Source organism: Primulina huaijiensis, unplaced genomic scaffold, assembly GCF_012295235.1.
Source record: "Primulina huaijiensis isolate GDHJ02 unplaced genomic scaffold, ASM1229523v2 scaffold43333, whole genome shotgun sequence".
Lineage (NCBI taxonomy): Eukaryota > Viridiplantae > Streptophyta > Magnoliopsida > Lamiales > Gesneriaceae > Primulina > Primulina huaijiensis.
This window is the reverse complement of record NW_027360482.1, coordinates 86947-114558: the sequence shown is the minus strand read 5'-3', so window position 1 is coordinate 114558 and position 27612 is coordinate 86947. Positions and strand designations below refer to the sequence as shown.

Sequence of the window (27612 nt, the reverse complement as noted above, 5' to 3'; positions counted from 1 at the left end):
GATATACAATGAATTTGACTTTTAAAAAAAAATTTATTTTATGATGTATTCCATATAATCGAATATGTATTTTTTGTCGGCTTTCAAAATTCTGAAGTTTTTTTATTTGTGTCAAATTTTTGCTACATTTCCCTTGATTAATAATTTATTGCGTAGTGATTAGTTTAAAAAATAATACAATTATAGATTAAATAGAATAATATGATCTTGTATGTTTAAACGGTGTCGAATAAATTACTAAATATCTTTTATAATTAACTTATAGTAATAATAATTAATAATAAGTTGAAAATATGACAAAAACTTGTGTCAAACGGTCTCACGGGTCGTATTTGTGAGACATATCTCTTATTTGGATCATTCATGAAAAATTATTACTTTTTATGCTAAGAGTATTACTTTTTTTTATGAATATGAATAGGGTTGACCTGTTTCACAGATTACGATCCGTGAGACGGTCTCAAGTGAGATCACTCTAAAAATATATAGCTTTGGAACCGTTAATTTGTACTTTCTTTGTTGCACACAAGAAATGCTAAAGACACGCAGAACACAATTAGCCTGACATTGTCACCCTCATTGTTAGAGCAATTCTTATCCAATCAGCAAGGCTAATTCGGACATTTGAGTCGAGGACTCCTGCTTTGTGCCTGACGAAGTTACAGTCGATCGCACTCAAACTTATAAAACCTCTCTCTCTCTCTCTCTCTCTCTCTCTCTCTCTCTCACACACACACACACACACACTCTGTTTTCCTTGAGAAAAGCATACAGAATAGAGAAATAAATGACACTGTTTGAAACTTAAAATTTCTCTCCACCTTTTACACTTGCATCTTCGAGCTCTTTCCTTCGCGCGCGCACACACACATATATATACGTATGTGTACACACACGTCTATATCTGTACCTGTATTCATATAATATTGCTACACATTGTCGTAATTTATACTGTTGGAGGCTTTCGCAAATTTGATGCGTGATTGTGAAGCAAACAGATCGGTGATGACGGGGATTTCTGGCGAAGGAAATGTTTCCTTGACGCCGGAGCTGATTTCAGGTGACAATGCGCCGGAGAGGACGCCGCTGACGGCGTCGGCACCGTTTAGAGAGGGAGGAAAGTCTTATTCGTCGCGGCGGAGGGGCGTGCGCCCGAGCCTTGACGCGGACGACTTGATAAACCTGCTTCATGGCTCGGATCCGGTGAAGCTGGAGCTTAATCGCCTCGAGAATGAAGTCAAAGGTTGGTCTCCTTAGCTGGATCCGGCGCTTGGATATCTTGTGAAACGCTGCCGTTTCTGTGCCCTTGCTTTTATTACTTGTTATGTCATTATTATTGTTTTATGTTTTAAGAATGTGAGATGTGTTAATCAGTGACCGATCACTGAGGAAACGACGGCGTATTAGTGTTACCTTTTCTGGTGGTTTGCAGAGAAGGACAGGGAACTGGGGGAAGCACAGTCCCTGATAAGAGCGTTGAAGTTGTCGGAGCGCCTTCGAGAGAAAGCAGTGGAAGAGGTCCATTTTGTTCCTTATTTCCCCAGTTTGTTCCCGGAACGTATTTCTGTAAATGCTTATTTTTAAGCTAGAATAATAAATATTTGACAGGTATAGAGATTACGTGTTAATGATACGAACAAAGGCTGCCTAAGTTTAAACCTGAGATAGACTACATTTGTGGTCTATGACAGTTATTCTACCTAGCAGGTTTCCTAAAATAATTTGTTTGCTCCGAGTACTTAATTGAGTCCAAACAAGTTTTCAGTCTTTGCTCTTGCTCTAGAACTTGGGTGCAGGATAAATAATTTAGGAAGTATTTGGACAAGTTAATGTTCTACCCACTCATTATGAATTGTTATTATTCTGTCATGACACCAATTTTTGTCTTCTTTAAGTTCATGTGGGTTTGTTTGAAAGACTTTCAATTGCTAGTAGAAATTTTTTTGAAATAGATAATGGGCTGATGAATTTTTAAGGTAAACTTATTCAGAATTCGCAAGAGTTTTCTAGGTCAGGCTATTCATTGATCCTAATATATTAAAATTTTGTTGAGATGTTCAAGTATCCATAGCATATGCGTGCAGTGTCAGTTTAAGAAATGATCCCTTGTGGGTGGCAAATTTTGAATGGTGTTTCTGAATGTGGTTCATTTATGATCTGCATTTATGTCGAATTAAAACCAAGAAATATTTGTTTGAGTTTAGATTGGAAGTTGTTTGATGTTACCTTTTCTTTACAATCCCCCTTTTTGTTGTTTTTCACTTTGTGAGTGGCATGAGCTTTTACACGTGGAGTTGAACTGAAGCTGAATTATTTTATTTTACTTTAGCTCACCGAGGAGTTGGCAAAGGTGGATGAGAAACTCAAATTAACAGAATCTAACCTAGAAAACAAGGTAATAGCTCGAGCTTCCCCCTTCCATTCTATGTATTTTTTCAATGGTTTTTTCTGTGCAGAATCTTGAGATTAAGAGAATTAACGATGAAAAGAAGGCCTCAATGGCTGCCCAATTTGCTGCCGAAGCCACTCTTCGAAGAGTTCACGCTGGTCAGAAGGATGATGATATGCCTCCAATCGAAGCTATCTTGGCTCCCTTGGAGGCTGAGCTCAAGCTTGCTCGGCAAGAGGTCCATATTTTCTTTAGGCTACCTTCCATTTAGTTAAACAATTCCCATTTGGGGAACATTTCTTAATTTTTTGATATCCCCCTTCCAGATTGCAAAGCTGCAGGACGATAACAAAGCATTGGACCGACTTGCTAAGTTGAAGGAGGCTGCTCTAGTGGAAGCAGAGAGAACTGTGCAGGTCGCATTGATGAAGGCTTCTATGGTGGATGATCTCCAAAACAAGAACCAAGAATTGATTAAACAGATAGAAATATGCCAGGTTTTGCTGTCTTGCACGCTCTTTGGTTTTAAGACCACATCTGAACATTTATTGTTTCTCTCTTTTCCCCCCTCTAGCATGTAGCTTTTTATGATTTATCAGGAAGAGAATAAGATTTTAGATAGAATGCACCGCCAGAAGGTTGCAGAGGTTGAAAGGTTTACTCAAACTGTGCATGAACTTGAAGAGGCTGTTCTTGCTGGTGGTGCAGCTGCCAATGCAGTGCGGGATTATCAGCGTAAAGTTCAGGAGATGAATGTAATGTGGTTAATACGAAAGTAAACTTGTATTTCATGCATTGTTCAGCGTTATGAAACCCTAATATGTGATCAGCTTTTGCTGATTTCTTCAGGAGGAAAGAAAAATTCTTGATAGAGAGCTAGCCCGTGCAAAAGTAACGGCGAACAGGGTGGCAACTGTTGTGGCTAATGAATGGAAAGATGCAAATGATAAGGTGATGCCTGTGAAACAATGGCTTGAAGAAAGGAGGTTCTTGCAGGTAATTTCCCAGTGACTTCGACTTTATTTTTTCACCCTTTAAACAATTGTACTTTTTAAAGTCATTAGTAAGATGAGTTCCGTATGTTGTCACAGGGTGAGATGCAGCAACTAAGAGACAAGCTAGCTATTACTGAGAGAACTGCCAAGTCTGAAGGCCAGTTGAAAGTAACTAGCTCAGATGTGTTTAATCTGAATTTTTAATGAAATTTCAAATTCTTCAACTTTAAGTTCTTGCTCTTCCATCCAGGAAAAATATCAACTTCGTCTGAGAGTTCTTGAAGAAACTTTGAGATCACCAAACGCTGCTGCACGCAGTATAGCAGATGGGAAATGCTCAATTAATGATCCTTTGCATCGCCAGTCACTTGGTGGTGCTGAAAACATTTCCAAACTGACTTCCAATGGCTTCCTAACCAAGAGGCCTCCGTCTTTTTCATTGAGGTCTTCTGGGAGCAGTTCCGTGTTGAAACATGCAAAAGGGACATCAAAGTCTTTTGATGGGGGTTCAAGATCTTCGGACAGGAGTAAAATTCTCTTAAATGTAATAGGGCCAAATTTCAAGCAAAGTCAGTCCTGTGATGGAACTGAGGATGACGAGAAGCAAAATAGCCCGTGGAAAGGAAATCAAGATGGAAAGCCCAGTGATGCACATAATGATGGAGAGGACTCTGTGCCAGGGTTGTTGTACGATATTTTACAGAAAGAAGTGGTTGCCTTGAGAAAAGCTGGTCATGAAAAGGATCAGAGCCTAAAAGATAAGGATGACGCAATTGAGGTTGGTTTCTTTATTTGCATGTGCTATGGTGACTTCGCTGACTTGATTAGTCTTCTTCTCAAACCTCCTTGTCTTGTTTTCTGATCAGATGCTTGCAAAGAAGGTGGAAACATTAACTAAAGCCATGGAAATTGAGGCCAAAAAGATGAGAAGAGAAGTGGCCTCGATGGAGAAGGAGGTGGCTGCCATGCATGTGGGGAAAGAACATGAAAATAGTGCCAAACAACTTGGGAATCCTAATAACTCATTAAACAATTCCCAGTTACATCCACGAAGGTATGCCTGTTCTTGAAAATGTTACTGCCCTTGTACTAGCATGTTATTCAGGTTGTCTGTTTTTATTGCTGTTCCATATTCGATTGGAATGACTGCATCTTGTGATATCTGGTTGTTTTATGTAGTGCATTTCGTGTATCTAATTGCCATTAACCACCTATCTCTCGTCTGCTTTCAGCACCGAAATATGAATTACAGATTCTCCCCACTAAAACTGATTTCTTGTCAGCTTTCAGCGCTGAATATAAATTACAGACTTCTCCATCACTAACATTGACTTCTTGGAAACCTGCCTTTGATTTCTGCCAAGCTCGTTATCTGTTAAACTTTAATGATTATAACTTAAAGAGTGATTGATATTCCTGCATGTTTGCTGGAATGAGATTTTGTAGTAAAAACAAGTTATTTTGAGACTATTCATAGATATAAAGTTGTTTTCATGACTTTAAGTGGTGGATATACCCCATCTAATGTGACTTGTCCAAATTAGATACCAAATTTTGTGATATGATATTCTGTTCTTTAGTTATTATCCTCAAATGTTTCTGGTTCTTAATGATCTCCCAATAACCATGCAGGACTGTAGGAAGAAGCAGGTGACACGTAACACATGATAACAAATGAACCAATTGCAGTGCTGAGGCCCAGTTCTTAGCAAAGCTCGTTGTTTGTCCTGTCTCATCTCGTAATCTCAGCCCTTCTTTGTTTGTATAATCATGACAAGCAAAATCCAATGAAATGTGCATTATGCTTCTGACGTAGATTAGAAACCCTCTCAACGATGTGACACAATCAAATCAAGAACGGTATTGAAGTTTACTTTTAACCTTTTTGAAAATTTATCTGAATTACAATTAATATGATTGTAAATTTTCAGTCTGTATTTGTAATCTCATCTGCGGTTATTGTGGTGACAATTAGTTAAGGTTCGCAAATTCGTGTAATTTGTTGGAGGTCAGATTTTTTCCATCCTTGTATCCTGATGATCTATTTATGGTTTTTAGGTGCCTATGTTTTTTGTACCTTGAAAAATGTTCGGGTTGGCTGTTTAGTTTCCTATTCCATGATCTAAAATAAACCGATTTTGGCTGGTTTTTAAGAATGAGAGAGACATTATTTTTTACAAGATTAAAACGGCTGCCTACATTTACAAATGTGAGTATTCTTTTTGCGTCACCATGATTTATCTTAACTGGCAACTTTCTACGATAAATGCGTGTCCAGTCTTCAACTATTCATTCTTTAATTCAATTTTTTACTATACACATCTCTTGATATAGTATGGAGTCTGTATGGACTATATTGATGCACAATGTTTTGAAATTTATGGGAGAAATTGGAAAGTGTTATTAAAATACTGTTATGTACCATTCTAACTATTGGAATTAATTGTTTTTGTGAAATAATTTATTATATATTGAATCAAATTTTATTTGTGAGCTCAACCATCGTATATTCGGAGCTTTGTTTTGGTTATGCCACACATTCTCCGTGTGCATGGATAGAACTAGACAAAATATGCCTTTCATAAATATGAAGGACTAAATGTTTCAGTATCAGCAATGTTGTATTTACTTAAATTTGTTCCAAGATCAGAGTAGATTTTTTTAAATTTTTTTTGAAATGACAGTTCACTAATTTTGATACATCCATGCAAACAAGGAGGAAGTTTCCGGACTCTTAATATATTTTTTAAAAAATCCATCACCCCAAGACCAAAAGGACAAATTACTTTAGAGAGGTATTGGGGGCCGGCAAATTGACTTTAGCAACAAACATAATTATCTTTACCATCACGTAACATGAAAATTGAGAAAAATTAATATTAAGATGCCAACGATTTTTTTTAAATATAAACCTTTCTTCATTTTTTTAATATAAACCTTTACCTATACAATCATATATTCATATTGATATGAAATTTCATAAAAAATATAAATTATATTTTCAACTTTTTAATTTATATAAACGACTATGAGGGGGAGATCATAAAATATATTAGAAAATAGTTCTAACTTCAAACTTATTCTCGATGTTGACCATTTGTCCATTTATCCCAGATTGAGGCAATCGATACAATATGTGAGATTAAAAAAATACTCGTGAGTCAAACATAGTTGCTCAGTGATAATATTTTAAATTCGTAGAGAGTCTCAAGAATTGCCCATCAAAAACTTTTATATACAAAAGAACAAATCTAACTGTAATATATATTCCTTAAAAAAAAAAACTATAATATATATAATCTTTCGAAGTCTTCCAACTGATATAAAAAAATTGATGGATATAAGAAATTTATTTAACATATTACTAAGTAATAGTATAATATTGGTTTAACAATTTATATTTATCTTAATAACGTAACAGAAATCTCTATCCACTTTCACCCAGCCAGTAAATATAAATTGTATTAAAAAAAATAACGGCACCATTCATGATATCCCAAAAGTCAATGAGTTCACCGCAACATCAATTTCGAGGTCTTCCCCTGTGCAGACCAATTAAAAGCTAATTAAATAAGAGAGCGAAAATAAGAAGCTGATAAAATACACTTAAAAAATTAATATTTTATAGAATTATCAGGCAGGTAAATATTCCACGCTGTTGCTTGATAGATATCATAGTCCATAGATCAAATATAGTATATAATTAAACATGCAACACACAAACCAGAAGCTTTGTATAACACCAAGAAAAACAAAATCATGGCTATGTCAACTGTTGTATTCCTATTCTTTGCTCTTGTTTTGACACAGGCACCAGAACTAACAGTTGGGGCGATGCATTCAACTGTAAAATGTATAGACAAGGAGCGAATAGCACTAACGACATTCAAGAAATTCCTCACGGACGAATCAAACCGGCTATCTTCGTGGATTGGACAAGAATGCTGTGAATGGGAAGGAGTCACATGCAGCAACAAAACATCTCATGTTGTGAAAATAGACCTTCACAATCCAAACGTTATTGACTATGCAAGGTTCCAAGATGTCGTCGATCACGATGAATATGCAGCAATTTACAGCAAGACTTGTCTCCGAGGTGAGATAAGTCCATCTTTACTTGATTTGAAGCAGTTGCAATACTTGGATTTGAGTATGAACAACTTTTCAGGCTTTGAGATTCCTAAGTTCTTGGGTTCCTTAACTTATTTGCGATATCTTAATCTTTCTGCTGCTCGTTTTGAAGGAAAGATTCCACCCCATATTGGGAATCTTTCGCATCTGGAGTACTTAGATTTGAGTGATTTTTGGATGAATAGATTGACTTCTCATAGTATTCATTGGATATCTCGTGTTTCCTCTTTGAAACACTTGGATTTCTCGGGTGTGCAGCTTGGAGAAGCTGAGGATTGGTTGGTTTCGATCAACATGCTACCTGCATTGATAAAAGTGAACTTTTCTAATACATTGGTTGGTTCCATTCCCCCTCTATCGAATGTGAATTTTACGTCCCTTGTTTCGCTTGATCTTCAATGGAACATGATAAATTCTGCAATCCCTAGCTGGTTGTTTAACATTAGTGGCCTCGTTGAACTACGTCTTGATGGTAATGGCTTTTACGGTTCAATTCCACAAAATCTTGAAAAATTGGTATCTCTCAGAGTGCTTGGCCTGTCTTCCAATTTCCTGAACTCTTCAATGCCTAATACATTGTTGAACTTGAGTAGTCTTTCTTATCTTGACCTATCTCAAAATAAGTTTCAAGGAACGATAGCCGACGGTATCCTTAATCTCTGCAAACTGAAGTTCCTGGATTTGACTGAAAACAGATTTACTGGAGAAATCCCAGATTTAGGAGTAAATGAAGATGGCTGTCTTCAAGATTTGGAGTATCTTCGGCTTTCTTACAATTTGTTGACTGGGCCAATCCCAGGATCTCTCGGGACACTGTTGAATTTGAGGGAGTTAGATTTTCAAAATAATAGGTTAAGTGGAGGCATCCCTTTAAGTCTTGGACTGCTTTCAAATCTTGAAAAGTTGGATTTATCTAACAACTCTCTGTCTGGGATGGTAACTGAGTTGCACTTAGCTAAACTAATAAATTTGATAGAGTTGTCAATGTCATTGAACGACTTATTTTTCAACGTGAGCTCCGACTGGATTCCTCCATTTCAACTGCACGCAGTCAATCTAGCTTCTTGCACAATAGGACCTAGGTTTCCATCTTGGCTTCGAACACAACAAAATGTTACTGATTTGAGGATGCCTCATGCTAGCATAACAGATACATTGCCCGATTGGTTTGAAAAGCTGTACTCACGAGTTAAATACTTGGATGTATCGAACAACAATATCAGTGGACGCTTGCCACAGTTTCAGGAGGCCAATAACACTGAAAGGAGGTTAATATTTCATTCCAACAATATTGCCGGACCGTTAAGACCATTACCCTCAGACATTTATCTTTTCGACGTCTCAAACAACGGACTGTCAGGCGATATTCCTGCCCAAAATGCATCAAACATGAAACTAGGTGTACTTATACTCTCAAACAATCAACTTACTGGTCTGTTTCCAAGTTTTCTATGTGATGCAATGTCAATGACAATTCTTGATCTCGCAAACAACCAGTTTCACGGACCATTGCCAGAGTGCATAGGAGACATGGAGAACTTGTCTATGCTGGACTTGACAAACAACACTTTACATGGCGAAATCCCCAGTTCTTTAAGCAATTTAAGCCTCATGTCTTTACACTTGAACAACAATAGTTTCGAAGGGAAGCTCGTATCACTCGAGAACATGACATTTCTCAGCATTCTAGACGTGGGGAGGAATTCATTTACAGGAACAATTCCACAATGGATTGGGGAAAGGCTCCAGTATCTTAAGTTTCTCAGTCTTCAATCAAATGGATTCTATGGCGACATCCCTCAAAACCTATGCCAACTGCCACAGCTCCAATTACTAAACTTAGCATCAAACAACATCAGCGGACAAATCCCCAAATGCATTAAAAATCTCACAGGCATGATTGAAGATCACAGCGCCATAGAATACTTAATCCTTGATGTTGATTATGGAGGAAGCATTCTCGAAATCGTTAATGGGATAGAGCGCCGGTACACTAAAACGATGCCCTTTCTCACATCCCTGGACCTTTCGAACAACAACATAGTTGGTGAAATCCCGCATAACATTACAAAACTCATTGGTTTAAGGAATCTAGATTTGGCAGGAAACAATTTGACGGGAAGAATCCCAGAAGACATTGGAGCAATGCAAGAACTAATTTCACTAGATCTTTCAAGAAACAACCTTTCTGGCCAAATCCCATCAAGCCTGTCTTCCTTAAACTACCTCACGCATTTGAACTTATCCTACAACGGTTTGTCTGGTCGAATACCGACTGGAAATCAGTTACAAGTTATTGAAGATCCATCCATTTACGTAGGAAATAAAGGACTATGTGGAGCTCCCATATTGAAAAGCTGTGATGGAGATGCTGCAGTGCCTCCAGTACAGGCAACTGGTGGTTCCGATGAAGATGGAGATGATTCTTTGTTCCCATGGTTTTATGCAGGAATTGGGCCTGGATTCTTGGTTGGTTTCTTGATTGTTGTGGGGACTTTGCATTTTGTCAAATCTTGGAGGTATTTGTTGTTTGATTTTGTGGAAAGTGTTGTAACTACAACTTGCATTCAGAAAAGATCACGAAGAGGAAGAATCCCAGGGAGTTGAGCGTGGAATTAATGTATAATTTCCAGCTTCCACATGTTGTCCATTTTTTAGCAGTAATTTTCGCTCCCGCCTTATATGTTCCCAAGATGTTGGGATATGTTTCTTTTAGTAAAACATCTTTTATAAATATCTTTAATTTAAAAATTAAAATTATAATATCCATATTTGGTTAAAACATTATATATATATATATATATATATATAATATAGTTATTTCAGAATTTGTGAAAATTTGAGTAAAATAATAACCCTATGCGGAATAGAACTTGTACAACAGTACGATGTCGGAATAATTCATTCCTACTACCTATTATTTCCTAAAATATATATTAATTATTATCATCCCGAACGAATAATTCATTCCTGCTACCTATTATTTCCTAAAATATAGATATTAATAATTAATATTATTATTATTATATCTCGCATAAAAAAAATATAATTCAGCTTCTATATTGGCATGTGTGGAAGCTATGTGACGTAGTCAAGTGACGTGGATATACATACATATGCGTACAGATATACTATATCGTACGGAAACGGACAACAGTTCGCGTTATCCTCTCCACAATGTAATAAAAAGGCCACCGTGCTAGTCTGCTCTGTTCCCGTTTCCTCCCTCGAATCAATCAGATCACAGGGGCAAAACGGTCAACTCTTTGAAGCTGGAGATTTTTGTGGTTCCATATTGTTGATGTGTATATTCTACCGCTGCTGTACTTTGTAAAGCTAGGTCTGTACTTCGGGAGGCAAATTTTCCTTTTTTTACTCTGATATGGCGTGCGCTAGCGGCGGAAAACTGGTGGTGCCGGAGCAGTTCCCGGCGGGGCTGAGGGTTTTGGTGGTGGACGACGACCTCGTTTGCTTGCGTGTGCTGGAGCAGATGCTTCGCAAGTGCGTGTACAATGGTTTGTGATTCTTTGATTCGTTTTACTGAAGTTGGTAGCGGCCTTAAATTCGACTTGGAGTTCATTGTTCTTCTACTTTTATTGTTTTTTGGGTATGCATTTGCTATTTCAATTCTCTCTTCTTTCTCGACTTGCGAGCGACAGATGATCTTTGATTATTTGGGAAATCGTATGTGATCTACTTGTGTTGGACCAAAGTAAAAGCTGTTTTGGTTCCATCCGCGGTTGAATATCATTGCAATAAGATCTTACTGCTCATTGTGCTGTTGAGAAATGGTTTCGTAGCGTAATTACTTATCGGCGTTCATGGCATTACACATTGGGAATCGATCTGCTTCTTCTGTTCTTTTACCAATATCCCTGTCACTTGATTGTCATTTAAACCAGTATGATTGTCAAGTACATTCACTCGTATAAAATTTGTTAAAAAGGGTTGGACTTTTTGCAGTTACCAGTTGTTCTCAAGCTACAGTTGCTTTGAAGTTATTACGGGAAAGGAAAGGCTGTTATGATATAGTACTCAGTGACGTTCACATGCCTGATATGGATGGCTTCAGACTTCTGGAGTTAGTTGGATTGGAAATGGACCTTCCTGTTATTAGTGAGTTGGGCATATTGTGGCTAAGGCTTGAAACATGGATACCATGAGTTTATGTAACATTCTGTTTTGCAGTGATATCTGCTGATGGAAGAACGGACCTTGTCATGAGAGGGATCAGACATGGAGCTTGTGATTACTTGATTAAACCTATTCGGGATGAAGAACTGAAAAATATTTGGCAGCATGTTGTTAGGAAGAGGTGGAATGGCAATAAAGAACCCGAACATTCAGATAGCCTAGACGACAGCGATCGGAATAAACGAGCAGGTGATGATGCTGAGTATGGCTCTTCTGTGAATGAAGGGGGGGATGGGGTACTAAAATCGCAGAAGAAAAGGAGGGAAACTAAAGATGATGACAGCTCAGAATTGGAAAATGATGACCCTACCATGGCAAAGAAGCCTCGGGTCGTCTGGTCTGTGGACCTTCATCAGCAATTTGTTAGTGCTGTAAATCAACTCGGGATTGATAGTATGGTTTTTCTTTTCTTTGTTTTTTACTTCTTTATATTTGTTCTTTAAAATTCTCTGGAGGACGAATTTTATTTATTGATGCGGTTTTCCTATCAAATAACACTTAACTGAATTTGTGCCCATTAAACTATTAATAGTACACTGTTTCCTTTCAGAGGCCGTACCCAAGAGAATTCTTGAATTGATGAATGTTCCTGGTTTAACGAGGGAGAATGTGGCAAGTCACTTACAGGTCTGCTATGCTGTCCTATGTTTTCACATTCCTGTATAATATATTACAAAATAAATGGAAATGTTAATGATGTTACCATAGCTTCTCTCCATCAATGCTACATTATTCACATAGCACTGACAGAAGTAAAATTTAAAACAAGTAATTGTTCCATTCTCATGATTGATCAAATATTGTACTAACTAATAATTATCGAGCTAACATAATTAGAAATTTTCTTGCATTCCTTTTGGAACCTACATGTATCCTGTAATAATCACCCTTCATTCTTCAGATATGAACATCACAAAAATGTTATGGTTTAGTTATAAAATTTTCCTACTCTTGAATCCAATGATTAAATGGCTGGAAAGGCATTTATCGTTAGTCGTAGTCACAATCAGGCATCAGCCTTTAAGAAAGCTCCCCCCCAATGACGCAATAAAAAGCGGCAATGTAAACATCGCAGCGGTGTAGCCCTTCTAGTCACTGGGTGATTTTGATCTTCACCAATTCCACTTAGTGATATTTGATTTACATCAGTCTCAGAAGTCTTCCCTACATGCAAGAATTACATGACACAATTGCTTGTTGCAACTTGCGAATATAGACCAAGACCTCTTGGAATAGTGGAATTACATCTGTACTGCATCCTGTTTATATTTTAGTTGACTGAGATTTTGGTATCAATGCTGCCTTATATTCGCTTACGATATCCACTTTCACAATCACAAACTTCCAGTAAAAGTTTACATAACCTGCAATAATTCTTTATGAATGCATAATGTATGAAAACTGTGTGAAGTTACATAGTCTAAGAACTGCAGCTGGTCTATTGTGAAAGTGATGCTTCCCATTGAACTAGATCAGATCCAGTTGTCCTTCTTGTTTTGAAGTTTATATTTCTTGAGGTGGATTTGATTTTTGTGATTTTCAGATATCCATCTACTTGTTACACCTGAGATTACAAAGGAAAATTTAAAAAATCCTGAGACTTGTGAAAATGAGTGAACATGTGCAACCATGAAATGTTATATTTGAAAACAGTTTTCCTGGTCAACAGATGGATTATCTAAATTTTAGAACCTGTTTCATAAGTGCTCTTTTCATGATATTATCCATTTGACGGAGATTGGTAACTTCTAAGAAAGACTTTTTAGTTCTTTAGGAATAAAAACTATACAATTTGTTTGTGTAATTTCTTTTTCCCGTAGCCTTATAAATAATTTATCACTAAATCATTTGACGGGGATTGTACTTTTTCAATTTTTGCATAGTTAGGTTGTCTGTTCGCTCATCTCCATTCATAGTAATTATGATGTCATTGGCAGAAATTTAGACTATACTTGAAGAGATTGAGTGGAGTGGCTCAACAACAGGGTGGTCTCCCTAGTTCTTATTGTGGTCCACTGGAACAAAATCCAATCCTAGCTTCCATTGGGAGATTTGACATCCAAACGTTGGCAGCTTCTGGCCAACTTCCTCCACAAACATTGGCAGCTATACATGCTGATTTTTTGTCTCGACCAGCAGGAAACTTAGTTTTGTCAGCAATGGATCAGCCAGCCCTACTTCATGCATCTCTGCAGGGACCTAAATGCATTCCTGTAGATCAAAATGTGGCTTATGTTCAGCCTTTGATTAGATGCTCATCCAACATTATCAAACAAATTTCTCTTCCTCTGATGTCGAACGAGGATGGTCAATCGGAATTCAGAGCCTGTTCATCCAAGGATATCAGTGATGTGGTACCAGCCTGCAATAATAGTAGTGTAGTTGAAGCGAATGGTAATATGTCGACAAGTTTCGTACAACAACAGCAGCAACAAAGAAGACAGCACCAGCTGGAACAACAGAGACAGTCTATAATGTTGGAGCCGAGCCGTTCAATTAATGTGCAGGCTTCTTGCTTGGTGGTTCCATCCCAATCTTCAGCCAATTTTCAACCTGTAAATAGTCCTGCTTCTGTCAATCAAAACCTTAGCTTTGGAAATACTACAGTGGATTACAACAATCCATCAGTTCGATCAAACAATCAATCAGGTTTTGGTCAAATATTGGACTTAGAATGTAAACCTGCATTAATGCTTTCTGAGTTTTCTGCTCCAGGTTCGGTTACATCTGCATCGTCTTGCACAAAAAATGCAGAAGGGAGTCTAACTAACGTGCACTATATGCAAAGTTTGTATGGTGGTAAAACAAACAGAGTCATTGATCAGGAATCTATTAGAAATCCTGTATATGTCAGTAAAGGAACATCCATACCGAGCCGCTTTGCCGTGGATGTCCACGAATATCCACTGGGAAATATAAATCGTGTAAAATTCTATGCTGAGAATAATTCTAACAAAGTGAAGCAGGAGCCAAACATGGATTTCACGGATAATGTGAAAGTGGGCATCCCAGTACGCCAGCATTTTCCCCAAATGATCTGATCAGGGATTCTCTGAATAGGTGAATTGTCTATTTATCTTCACTGTTTATATTTGTTACGAAATATAAAATGTTAAATGTTTCACATATTTAACTGTGTCTAAACTTTCAAATGAGGTTGGTCTTCAAACTTCAGGTCTGTCTTAAACCATTTTTGAACTAGAGTTCCACGGTCGAGGCTTTTAAAAACAACATCACTGACATGTGAGGAGAGCGTTTAACATATTTAACAGGCTTTAGAGATGTGACACGTTTAGGGTATATGATCTTAACACTATTCATTTATCCATTCTTGATCTACCATGCATTTTATTTTCACAAAATACTTCTGAAATGTTTTCTTGGTTTATTCTTACTGCATTTCTGGGTTATAAGAACTTTCTTCGGCCTTTTCTGTTTTTGTTTCCGATTGGCAGTAGGAGTGGAATATTCACTGAGGTCTTCATTTCTACTATCATCATCACTTCATTTTATTAGTGGCCTATCAAGAAGCCAACAGGTTAGAGGCTCTACGTGTGAAAAATTTAGTGGAAATGCAAAGGAATAGGCCCAGAATATTGGCAATTTTAGAAGTCTAACTTGAGCTTGAATCACAGACGTCTTACAATCTGTGTATGCAGTGTTTGGATCATGCAAGTTGGCTGGTAGTTTAAATAGTGAAAAACTTTATGCCATGATGTCTTACCTTCGCTCCAACTGTACTACTCTATATTTATCAATGAATTTAATTTCCAATATAAAGGACTGTACTACTCTATATTTATCAATGAATTTAATTTCCAATATAAAGGAGTTTGCCTCGTACAAGTTATAGTTTCATGTGACAGAATTTTCTCTATGCATCCAAATTTTAGAATATTATTCTTTAGTGTGAAAATCACCTTTTGTTGTGCCTGGTCTGTTTTGGTGCATTTGCACCTTCAACAGCTAAGGCCATGACTTAGATGATCTCAAGTCCCTAAACGCTCCATTTGCAGCACCTGTTTCGAATAAGTTTATGCCTACGTACCCCCCCAACTTTCACCATCTGTAGTTCTTGAGGACGGTGGGTTTGTAGTCAAAATGGTTGGTAATAGTTTTTACTACTGTGAAATTCACCCATATAGGCGCACGTGTTTTTTATGAATGGAAATATGGAATACATAATAACTGGCTGATTTTTCTTCTATTTCTTCAGGTTTCATCTAATGCTTGAGTAAATTGTTGAGTTTCCACCCGAGAGTAGCCAATAAATAATATTTTGTGAGCACGACTTCTATTTCAGGCGTCTTTGTAATTTAACTTCCATTCGGGAATCCAGTCTACGGACCGACCCTATCCGATTTCGGAAGATTTGTGTGAAGGTTGTGCTAATCTGGTGAGTCCGGGCTTTATGCCTACCAACGGGGAACCTGGTAAATATAATCGCTCTTTTCAACTAAGTCTTTGTACAATAAGTTTAAGATTTCTATAGCCTGTAATATTATTCATTTGACAGTAACCTGCCTCAAGATTTGTGTAGTTCCTCGGCTATTTGTGTAGTTCATTGGCTATTTGTTCAATCTACACATTTGCTTCTGAGGTTCGAGGTCCATGTTTGTTTTGGACTTGTAGTATTGAAAATAACGAATTAGGATCAAATATATTTATACCGTTACAGCGTTAGTTGACCATAAATTTTGATAAAAAGTTTAGAGTGGGTCTCATGTGAGATTGTCTCACGGATCTTAATCTGTGAGACGTGTCAATCCTACCCATATTCACCATCAAAAGTAATACTCTTAGCATAAAAAATAATACTTTTTCATGGATGACTCAAATAAGAGATCTGTCTCACAAATACAATCCGTGAGATCGTCTTACATAAGTTTTTGCTATAAGTTTAAACTGTTAGGATTAAGCTCTAATTCTGAATTTTTAATATGAGAGTTTCTTTTACTTATTTTGTCACCACAGTAAACGTTTACTGTGTGTGATAAATCGGAGGTTGTAAAAGATAATTACAAGAACAACTGCATAAATCTCTTCTTTTTTTTTACCTCTGTATAAAAAAATCTATTTTTTCCCCTCTCTTTATATAAAATTCTTCAAATAACAAACGACAATGACCCTAAAATAAAAAAATATATTAAAAGTTTTTCAATCAAATTAAATAATAAAAGCAATAAATTATTGAACGATAAATTTTTAAATAAGTATTTATTTTATGAAAAACATGCTTCGATATTAAGTTCCTCGCATACTAATATTAACAAATAATTTCCAATAGTATTTAAAAAAAAAAAAAAAAGAACAAATAATTTCCACAGAAACCCTTCTTCCATGCTTCCCCTCACTTGAGCACAGGTCAATGGGAAAAAGTTGAGGACAATTGTGATTTAGTCAGTAGTCCGAAATTTTCTTCAATCTTTTGCAAAATCCATCAAATAACGGCGTTTACTTGGTTAGATGAAATTGGATGTAATTAAAATTGTGTGATTATTAAAATGTTGAGTTAAACGTAAAATAATAATCGATAAATAATAATACGTTTAGTTTGATTGATTAAATTTTGGATAAAATGTTAAATGATAATTTTTTTTCATAATTAATAAATAAAAAATGATGATTTAATTGTTGTTGAATAAATAAATAATAATTTGATTGATTTGATATAAATAACCAGTCAAATGATTACCTACGTTTGCGTTTAAATGAGTAGTAGTTGAATTTGTAGGCTGATCAAATTCTTTGGCCAAATTCATTTTTATCTTTATGAAATTCATTTTAATTTTTCAAAAAGTTAACTATTTAAGATTTGAAATTTTTATTAAGTGAATATGTCCAAACAAATTAATGGATTTGAAAATTCTAACTTTAAATCCATCTAAATACAATATTAAATTATGAGTTAAATTCATAAAACCAATTAAGTGGATTTGAAATTTTGAAACCCTTTCTCCTCCCAAATAGGACAACGGATTTGGGTTATGGATTTTCATATCACAATCTGTCTAAATCCATCTTCCAAATCCTAAAGTTATTATTATTATATTGTATTAAATATCAAATTACGTTCGACGGCAACTATGCCAACCAAATCTGTGAAGATTTGAGTTTCAAACTGTTTGAAAATTAAAGTTTTATAATCTTAAATAATTAAAATCCACGTCCTCACATTGTTCATAAGTCCGCCACTAAGTATGGTTTAAGTTGTCTAATAAATGCTTTTTAAAAAATTTAACCAATGCTGTGGAAAATGCTATACCTGTCCAAAGTGAACAAGTTCCCTCCATTTTTTTTCATTAAAAAAATTGGATAATAAATTTTAAAAATTATATATAATATTGAATATTTTTTCATCTGACGTCATTCAAAGGTCACCAAAATTGGGTTCAAAAGTAAACAATGATTTTAAATAAAAAAAATGTCACCTCAATTTGCTCAATACATGAAAACGATCGGTCAAAAAATACGGTTTGTTTTTCTTCTTTGGCATAACAATAACGATAACTATCAGAATACAAAAATATAAGATTATATTTTTGGGCAAAAACTTATGTGAAATTATCTCACGTGTCGTATTTTGTGAGACGTATATCTTATTTGGATCATCAATGAAAAAAATATTACTTTTTATACTAAGAATATTACTTGTTATTATGAATATCGGTAGAGTTGACTCGTCTCACAGATAAAGATTCGTGAGACTGTCTCACAAGAGACTTACTCATATTTTTATCGATGAATTTCAATTTTATGAGTTTCAAATGTAATTTTGTTAACTTAAAGAAACAAGAAACTTCAAATCTATATTATAAATGTTTATTTAATATGTCATGTTAATTATTTTGTATTTCAAATTCACTCAATTATGGTAACATCTAAAATTGATTCTACTTTGTATAACTAATGTGTATGTAAATAATATATCAATTTAAGATTTGATCTATCGTTGCATTGTAAACAATAAAACAATAATATAAATCTATAGATCAAATTCATCTCTCCAAATGCACCATAAAAGTATTTAAGTTGTTATAACTTATACTCTTGGGTCTGTTTAATTGAGTTAATAGCATTTGATGAGATTGTATAGATAAATAATATTATATCAGATAAGAACATTCTAAAAGAAAATTTAATGCGCCATTAGTAAGTCGTCAAACTTATTGAAACGATGCTTTCAAATGATATTTTTTTTTTATGGTTTTGGAAAATAACCGATGCCCTCACTAACCAGTCACCAACTTAATCTACCATTTTCAAGCCAGTTTTTCTCCAAATAATTCTAGCAAAACTCCAAAAGGAGACTTGAACGAAGTCCTCCCATTTTAATTTTCTTTCAAAAGACTATCTCTGACATATACGTCAACAATAATCATAAAAATTCAAATAACATTAGGATGCGTTTGAAAGATATAATATTTTTGTATTTTAAAAAGAAATATGAAATTACGTTTAAAATATTATAATAATTTTAGTGCTGAAGTAGGCAAGCTTGTCTCAGCCAAATTCTACAAAGAAAAAGTAACAAAATATTGTATAAATAAGTGGTTGCCTAAGTAATTCACTTGAAACAATGACCATGGGAAACTCCATACCAGTATTTCTTGGCTTCTTATTTTGGTTCTATTCTTCTCTGGCCTTCGTTCCGGCAACATACTCGAGTAACGAAACCGATTTACTTGCACTTCTCGCCTTCAAATCCACCATTTTACCTGATCCTCTGGGACCCCTGAACTCGTGGAACCAAACGTCAAATTTCTGTACCTGGGAAGGCATAATTTGCAGCCCACACTACCATGATAGAGTTACCGAAATAAATCTAGTATCACGTGGCTTGAAGGGAACTATTTCGCCATATGTAGGCAATCTATCTTTTCTTACAAGGATCTCCCTCCAAAACAATAATTTCCACGGCGTCATACCTCAAGAAATCGGTCTTTTAGGACTACTAAAGTTTGTAGAATTCAGCGGTAATTCTTTCACTGGGGAGTTGCCTAGGAATCTGTCACAATGTTCAAATCTTGTTTATCTTAACATGACTGATAATAGCTTTTCTGGTATGATACCACCGGAGCTCGGTTCCCTGCATAAACTAGAGGTTTTTAACTTGACAAACAATAAGTTTTTAGGCATTATCCCTCCCTCCATTGGGAACCTTACATCTCTCACACATCTTTCTCTGAGTTCCTGTGGGTTGACAGGACAAATTCCAGAGTCGTTTGGGCGACTGCAAAGCCTAATTCTTCTCCAATTAACGGATAATGGTTTCAGTGGTAGCATTCCTTTGGGACTCTTCAATATATCTACTATTCAATTGTTTGAAGCTGCTAACAATCAGCTAGAAGGAACCATACCTGAAAACATAGGCACCACCCTTACTAGTTTGAGGGGAATTTTGTTGGCACAAAACAAGCTAAGTGGGGTGTTTCCTGTTTCACTTCTAAATTCTACGACATTCGAAAGGATAGGCTTATTCTCGAATAAGTTAACAGGGCCAATACCAAAAGATCTTGGCAGGCTTTCGAGGCTCACTGTTGTTGCCATTAGGAGCAACTATTTCGTGGGAGATATCAGTTTTATTTCTTCATTGACAAACTGCACGAACCTAAGTGTTCTTCTAATCGGTAACAACCTGTTTACTGGTTTCTTGCCAATCTCCATCGCCAATCTTTCCGGTAAAATTTCCCAGATAGACCTTTCACATAATAAGATACGTGGAAACGTTAGTTCAGATATTCGAAAACTTTACAATCTGACTCGATTGAATCTCTTTAGCAATTATCTTGAGGGTTCTATTCCTCTTGGAATTGGGAATCTTGGTAAATTGATAGATCTTGATTTGGGAGGTAACAGATTTACCAGTGAGATACCATCTTCGATCGGTAACCTGACGTTGTTAAATCACATGTTCTTGCAAGAAAATCACCTCTTCGGAAGTGTACCTAAGAGTCTCATCAATTGCACATACTTGTTGTCTCTAAATCTATCTCATAACAATCTTAATGGCTCGATACCACAAGAGATTATGAGTCTTTCTTCCCTTTCTGTTTTTCTTGATCTGTCTCACAATTCCTTCACGGGATCTATTCCACCTGAAGTTGGCTCATTGACAAAGCTAGGAAACCTACATTTGTCCGACAATAGATTATCTGGACTTATTCCTGCTTCTTTAGGCAGCTGCACGAGCTTGGAAAAACTTTATCTTGAGGGAAATTCTTTTCAAGGCGAAATACCTTCCGAGTTGAGTAACTTGGAGGGTTTACAATTCTTGGATCTTTCAAGAAACAACCTTTCCGGGGCAATCCCTAGTTTCTTGAGTAGGCTACACCTTGAAAAACTTAACTTGTCATTCAATAATCTGCAAGGACAAGTCCCAATATCAGGAGTATTTAGAAACAAAACTCTTGTATCTCTTGATGGGAACAAAGAACTCTGCGGAGGGATTCTTGAGCTACAACTTCCCCCTTGCTCTTCATCGAATTCCTCGAAGAAATACAAGTTATCTCAACTGAAATTCCTGATTCCGTTGATGATTTTTGGAATGATCATCTGTGTATCACTTTCAGTATGCTGGATCAGGTTCATTTTTAGGAGGAAACGCATGAGAAAAGACTCAGTTTCTTCCTTCCCATCCTTTCTCGAGCATTATCACGTTATGAGGCTTTCTTATTCGGATCTTTTAAAGGCCACAGGGGGATTCAACGAGGATAATGTGGTTGGAGTCGGGAGATTTGGATCGGTTTACAAAGGGATTCTTGATGGTTCAGCGCAATTAATAGCAGTAAAAGTGCTTAATCTGTCAGTTAAAGGCGCCTGCAAGAGTTTAGCCGCTGAATGCAACGCATTGAGGAACGCGAGGCATCGAAATTTATTGAAAATATTAAGCATTTGCGATAGCATAGACTCAGAAGGATATACGTTTAAGGCATTGGTTTATGAGTTCAAGGCTAAAGGGAGTTTGGAAAAGTGGTTACACCATAATAAAGAAGAAGATGGTGAGGCAGAATCCAAGAAACTTGACTTGATCCAACGGCTAAAAATCGCCATTGATGTTGCTCATGCGGTAGAGTACTTGCATTGTGGGACTGATTCGGTCATTGTTCATGGTGATTTGAAGCCGAGTAACATTCTTTTGGACCATGACATGTTGGCACATGTTGGCGATTTCGGATTGGCTAAGATTGTTTCAAGCATTTTGCCAACAGGTGAAAGTAGTAGTTCGGTTGGAATAATGGGTACCGTTGGATATATTCCTCCAGGTATGATTCTCTCGTTGATTTCCTAGTATAAAATTCTATCTCCGTATCTCTAATGTGATATAATGAAGAAATGTACAGAATACTGGTCGAGCTGGAGAGTCACAGAACAAGGTGATATATACAGTTACGGGATTCTTGTTTTGGAGATGTTCACTAAGAGAAGACCAACAAGCTACCCATTTAAGGACCACTTAAATCTTCACAATTTTGTTCGCTGTGCTTTACCAGATCAAGTAATGGAAATTGTTGATCCATATTTTCGAAAAGGACATGCCCAGAATTCCAAGCTAATTAAGGATTGTTTGACTTGTCTACTAAGTGTTGGAGTTGCATGCTCAAGAGAGAATCCGATTCAGAGAATGCCCATGAATGCCGTGATCCAAGAATTGCAGAGGATAAAAGATTGTTATCAAGTTGGCTAATTTACGGGTTTCAAGTCTTAGCTCAAAGATTTTCTCCATTTTCTAGACAATATTTTTATCAATTCATTGCAAATTTGACATATATATTCCATTGTTTCGAAAATAAATCCACTCTACTCTTCTCAAAAAAATAAACAAATAAATAAATCAACTGTCCTTCCATTTTGTTCACCATTCCATTTCCACCCGATAATTATGAAGGAGGAGTCCGACAATCTCAAAGATAGATAAATCCAAGTACATTTTTTAAAAAAATTCTACGTAAGTTATTATCAATGTTTAATCTTTTATTTTTCTTTTATTAACCCGTAGCTCTATATATTTTTGTGAGATTATTTTAGTATAATTTTTAATAAATAATTAAGAATTTATATTGTTTTTTTTTTTATTATTATTCCAAGTGGATGCTCTAAATTAAAGATAAAGATAAATTTTTATAGCAACTCTGTAATAAATTTAATTAAGTACATTCAATTTCCCCAACTCATCGACCCTATCCTATTCTAACCAAATTTCTTGAAGATAAATATAAATTTAATATTCAACCAAAACTCGCCAGGAGACCAACGATAAGCATAAAATGTAAATAACATAGGGAATGCTTTTTAAAACTATTTTATTCATTTTTTTTTTGAAAAATAAAACCATTGTAGCTTTTAAATATTATTAGAAAAATAATTTCAAAAGTTAATTACGGGCCTAATTTATCTAAACGTTGCCTATGTGGCTATGTGGGCAGGCTTTATTAAATTCGGTGACACATTAATAGACGCCAAATTAAAACCCTGCCCATTGGCATAAACAATTTAGCGTATTTTTTTATTAAAAAAAACAATAGATTCACATGTTATATTACACGTGTACGCAGTCGTTAGTTACTAATTAAATCTAAACTGTTTATAATAAATAATTTTTGTACGTAGTTGAAGTTTTTTTTTTTTTTTTTTTTATAATTCTAATAATATCATTTGACTTTCTAATTTCATATTCTACATTTACTTTGTTTATATTTTTCTTCTACGATTAAAATTTCAAAAATTATCAACTTCCATTTTATTATTTTTTAATAAAAAAACTACATCATTATCCGTTTGTCTATGATCACAAATCCAATATGTTACTGGAAGAAATTTGTAAAATAATATTGATCAATTATTATTTTTTTTTAAAAAAATAATCGATTCAAATTAAAAAAGCTGAAGGGGTCAAGTTTTCCTTAGCCCATTTCTTCAGGAATCAGGAACAAAAAGTTCAAAACAATCTTTTTTTGTTTTTTAAAATTTTGAGAGTGGGAGACCATGGCAAACTCCGTAGCACTGTTTCTTGGCTTCTTATTTTGGCTCAGTTCTCCTGTCACCTTCACTCCTGCAACATGCTCGAGTAACGAAACCGATTTTCTTGCATTACTCGCCTTCAAATCCAGCATTGTACTTGATCCTCTAGGATCTTTAAATTCGTGGAACCAAACATCAAATTTCTGCGTCTGGGAAGGCATAGTTTGCAGCCGAGTGTACAACAATAGAGTCGCCGAAATAAATTTAATGCAGCGTGGCTTGGTGGGTAACCTTTCGCCTTGCATAGGTAATCTTACATTACTTACGCGAATCGCCATCCAAAACAATGGCTTCCAAGGCGGTATACCTCAAGAAATCGGTCTTTTAGGACTACTAAAGTTTGTAGAATTCAGCGGTAATTCTTTCACTGGGGATTTGCCTAGGAATCTGTCACAATGTTCAAATCTTGTTTATCTTAACATGACTGATAATAGCTTTTCTGGTATGATACCACCGGAGCTCGGTTCCCTGCATAAACTAGAGGTTTTTAACTTGACAAACAATAAGTTTTTAGGCATTATCCCTCCCTCCATTGGGAACCTTACATCTCTCACACATCTTTCTCTGAGTTCCTGTGAGTTGACAGGACAAATTCCAGAGTCGTTTGGCCAACTACAGAGCCTAATTCTTCTCCAATTAACGGATAATGGTTTCAGTGGTAGCATTCCTTTGGGACTCTTCAATATATCTACTATTCAATTGTTTGAAGCTGCTAACAATCAGCTAGAAGGAACCATACCTGAAAACATAGGCACCACCCTTACTAGTTTGAGGGGAATTTTGTTGGCACAAAACAAGCTAAGTGGGGTGTTTCCTGTTTCACTTCTAAATTCTACGACATTCGAAAGGATAGGCTTATTCTCGAATAAGTTAAAAGGGCCAATACCAAAAGATCTTGGCAGGCTTTCGAGGCTCACTGTTGTTGCCATTAGGAGCAACTATTTCGTGGGAGATATCAGTTTTATTTCTTCATTGACAAACTGCACGAACCTAAGTGTTCTTCTAATCGGTAACAACCTGTTCACTGGTTTCTTGCCACTCTCCATTTCCAATCTTTCCGGTAAAATTTCCCAAATAGACCTTTCTCATAATAAGATACGTGGAAACATTAGTTCAGATATTCGAAACCTTCACAATCTGGTTCGACTGAATCTCTCTAGCAATTATCTAGAGGGGTCGATTCCTCCTGGAATTGGGAATCTTTGTAAATTGATATATCTTGATTTGGGAGGCAACAAATTTACCAATGAGATACCATCTTCGTTCGGTAACTTGACGTCATTAAATTACATGTTCTTGCAAGAAAATGGCCTCTTGGGAAGTATTCCTAAGAGTCTCACCGATTGTACACACTTGTTGTCTATAAATCTTTCTCATAACAATCTCAATGGCTCGATACCGCAAAAGATTGCGAGTCTTTCTTCCCTTTCTGTTTTTCTTGATCTGTCTCATAATTCCTTAACGGGCTCTATTCCTTTCGAAGTTGGCTCATTGACGAAGCTAGGAACCCTAGATTTGTCTGACAATAGATTATCTGGACTTATTCCTGCTTCTTTAGGCAGCTGCACGAGCTTGGAAGAACTTTATCTTGAGGGCAATTCTTTTGAAGGCGAAATACCTTCCGAGTTGAGTGAATTGGAGGGTTTACAAATCTTAGATATTTCAAGAAACAACCTTTCTGGGGATATCCCAAGTTTTCTGAGTGAGCTACACCTCGAAAAACTGAACTTGTCATTCAATAATTTTCAAGGACAAGTCCCAATATCAGGAATATTTAGAAACAAAACTCTTGTATCTCTTGGTGGAAACAAAGAAATCTGTGGAGGGATTCTTGAGCTAGAACTCCCCGCATGCCCTTCATTGAAGCCCTCCATGGAACACTTGTTAACTCAACCGAAATTTCTGATTCCGATACTGGTTTTCGGAATAATCTGCATAACACTTTTAATATGCTGGATCAGACTCACTTTTAGGAAAAGAAACACAAGGAACAACTCATTTTCTTCCTTTCTGTCCTTTCCTGAAAATCAAGTTATGAGGCTTTCCTACTCGGATCTTGTAAAAGCCACGGGGGGGTTCAACAAGGATAATGTGGTTGGAGTCGGGAGATTTGGATCGGTTTACAGAGGTATCCTTCATGGTTCAACGCAATTAATTGCAGTGAAAGTGTTCAATCTGTCTGTTAAAGGTGCCTCCAAGAGTTTGCTGTCAGAATGCAAGGCATTGAGAAATGTGAGGCATCGAAATTTATTGAAAATATTAAGTATTTGTGATAGTATAGACTCACAAGGATATACTTTTAAAGCATTGGTTTATGAATTCAAGGCTAACGGGAGTTTAGAAAAGTGGATACACCATAATAGAGAAGATGGTGATTCAGAATCCAAGAAACTTGACTTGATCCAACGGCTTGAAATCGCCATTGATGTTGCTCATGCGGTAGAGTACTTGCATTGTGGGACTGATTCAGTGATTGTTCATGGTGATTTGAAGCCAAGTAACATTCTTTTGGATCATGATATGATGGCACTTGTTGGTGATTTCGGATTGGCTAAGATCGTTTCAAGCATTTTGCCAACTGGTGAAAGTAGTAGTTCGGTTGGAATAATGGGTACCGTTGGATATATTCCTCCAGGTATGATTCTCTCATTGATTTCATAATATAAAATTCTATCTCAATACATTTAATGTAATATCATGAAGAAATGTTCAGAATATGGGTCGAGCTGGCAGGTCACGACGCAAGGAGATGTCTACAGTTACGGCATTCTTCTCTTGGAAATGTTCACCGGAAGAAGGCCAACAAGTGACTCGTTCAATGGCCAACTGAATCTTCACGATTTCGTTTGTACTGCATTACCGGATCAAGTAATGGAAATTGTTGATCCATTTATTCGACACGGACATGAACAGAATTTGATCAATATGGAGGGTTGTTTGACATGTATACTAAGCATTGGACTTGCATGCTCAAAGGAGTTACCTGGTGACAGAATACCCATAAATGTTGTGGTTCAAGAGTTGCAATGGGTAAAAGATTTGTGAGACCGTCTCACAAGAGACCTACTCATAATATATATAATTATGAAAGTGTGGATGAAGTTTCGTACACGTCAATCATAAGGTGTATTTTTGTGAATTTTTTATTTTATATGATATGGAGATGTATGAAAATCAATCCTCCAACTTAAACTTCAACAATAGTTTATTAAAAAACACTTGAGCAGTTAATTGTGTCTAAGAATTCTCCTCTCTTAACTCCAACTTTAATTAAACCTATTTACTAATTTTTCATCTCTCCTACAATTGATTGCGCAATATTATGACACGTAAATTTTATATTAATAATTTTCCGTTTCATATTCTATATATTTGCATTTCAATCTCCTCTGTATTGTGCTCCAACAAAAATGTGGATTGGATACACAAATTTGGACTTTTTCAAAAAGAGATTTTGATATTTACACATTAAATTTGATATATATTTTACACCTATAATAGAGTGTAGATAACATAAAATAGAGTCTAAATATTATTTTTTTTAAAGATAAAATATTTATTTGGTTGACCTGTTATGATTATTTATGAGGAGTATATTGAATTAAATATATAACCAAAGTTACTGTTTTGGACCTCATGATTGTTTTATGAATATTGAGTAAACTCCGACTAACACATAAATATTTATCTATTCTATTTTATTAAAATTGAGAACATGATAGTAGCCACCTAAGAAATACACCAATTTTACCCTTATATGATACTGATATTACAATTTTGTTTTTTGTTTTTTTTAAAAAAAATTTCAATACACACTTTTATTTTTATTTTTTTTATTTCAACAATTTAAATATCAATTTAGTCTTTTCATAATTTATTAAA

General features: G+C 35.8%; 4 protein-coding genes across 4 annotated transcripts; all 4 read left to right on the top strand.

Annotated features, from left to right (window-relative positions):
* The first annotated feature begins 705 nt into the window (after positions 1 to 705).
* On the top strand, positions 706 to 5183 carry LOC140970070 (microtubule-associated protein 70-1-like). Its single transcript, XM_073431635.1, has 11 exons — positions 706 to 1243; positions 1433 to 1518; positions 2330 to 2395; positions 2457 to 2627; positions 2716 to 2886; positions 2989 to 3144; positions 3239 to 3385; positions 3481 to 3552; positions 3635 to 4162; positions 4251 to 4438; positions 5017 to 5183. Exons 1-11 carry the CDS (start codon positions 976 to 978, stop codon positions 5036 to 5038), a joined length of 1875 nt encoding a protein of 624 aa, XP_073287736.1. The 5' UTR covers positions 706 to 975; the 3' UTR covers positions 5039 to 5183.
* Positions 5184 to 7107: 1924 nt separating this feature from the next.
* On the top strand, positions 7108 to 10137 carry LOC140970051 (receptor-like protein EIX1). Its single transcript, XM_073431613.1, has one exon. The coding sequence runs from the start codon at positions 7144 to 7146 to the stop codon at positions 10120 to 10122; it is 2979 nt and encodes a 992-aa protein (XP_073287714.1). The 5' UTR covers positions 7108 to 7143; the 3' UTR covers positions 10123 to 10137.
* A 507-nt stretch (positions 10138 to 10644) lies between these two features.
* Positions 10645 to 16248, top strand: LOC140970065 (two-component response regulator ORR21-like). The gene is made up of 6 exons (XM_073431628.1): positions 10645 to 11030; positions 11479 to 11631; positions 11704 to 12102; positions 12260 to 12336; positions 13647 to 14769; positions 15926 to 16248. Exons 1-5 carry the CDS (start codon positions 10898 to 10900, stop codon positions 14748 to 14750), a joined length of 1866 nt encoding a protein of 621 aa, XP_073287729.1. The 5' UTR covers positions 10645 to 10897; the 3' UTR covers positions 14751 to 14769; positions 15926 to 16248.
* A 2950-nt stretch (positions 16249 to 19198) lies between these two features.
* LOC140970057 (uncharacterized) lies at positions 19199 to 26775 on the top strand. Its single transcript, XM_073431623.1, has 4 exons — positions 19199 to 21974; positions 22053 to 22393; positions 23686 to 26365; positions 26444 to 26775. The coding sequence occupies exons 1-4, from the start codon at positions 19289 to 19291 to the stop codon at positions 26773 to 26775; spliced, it is 6039 nt and encodes a 2012-aa protein (XP_073287724.1). The 5' UTR covers positions 19199 to 19288.
* Positions 26776 to 27612: the final 837 nt, after the last annotated feature.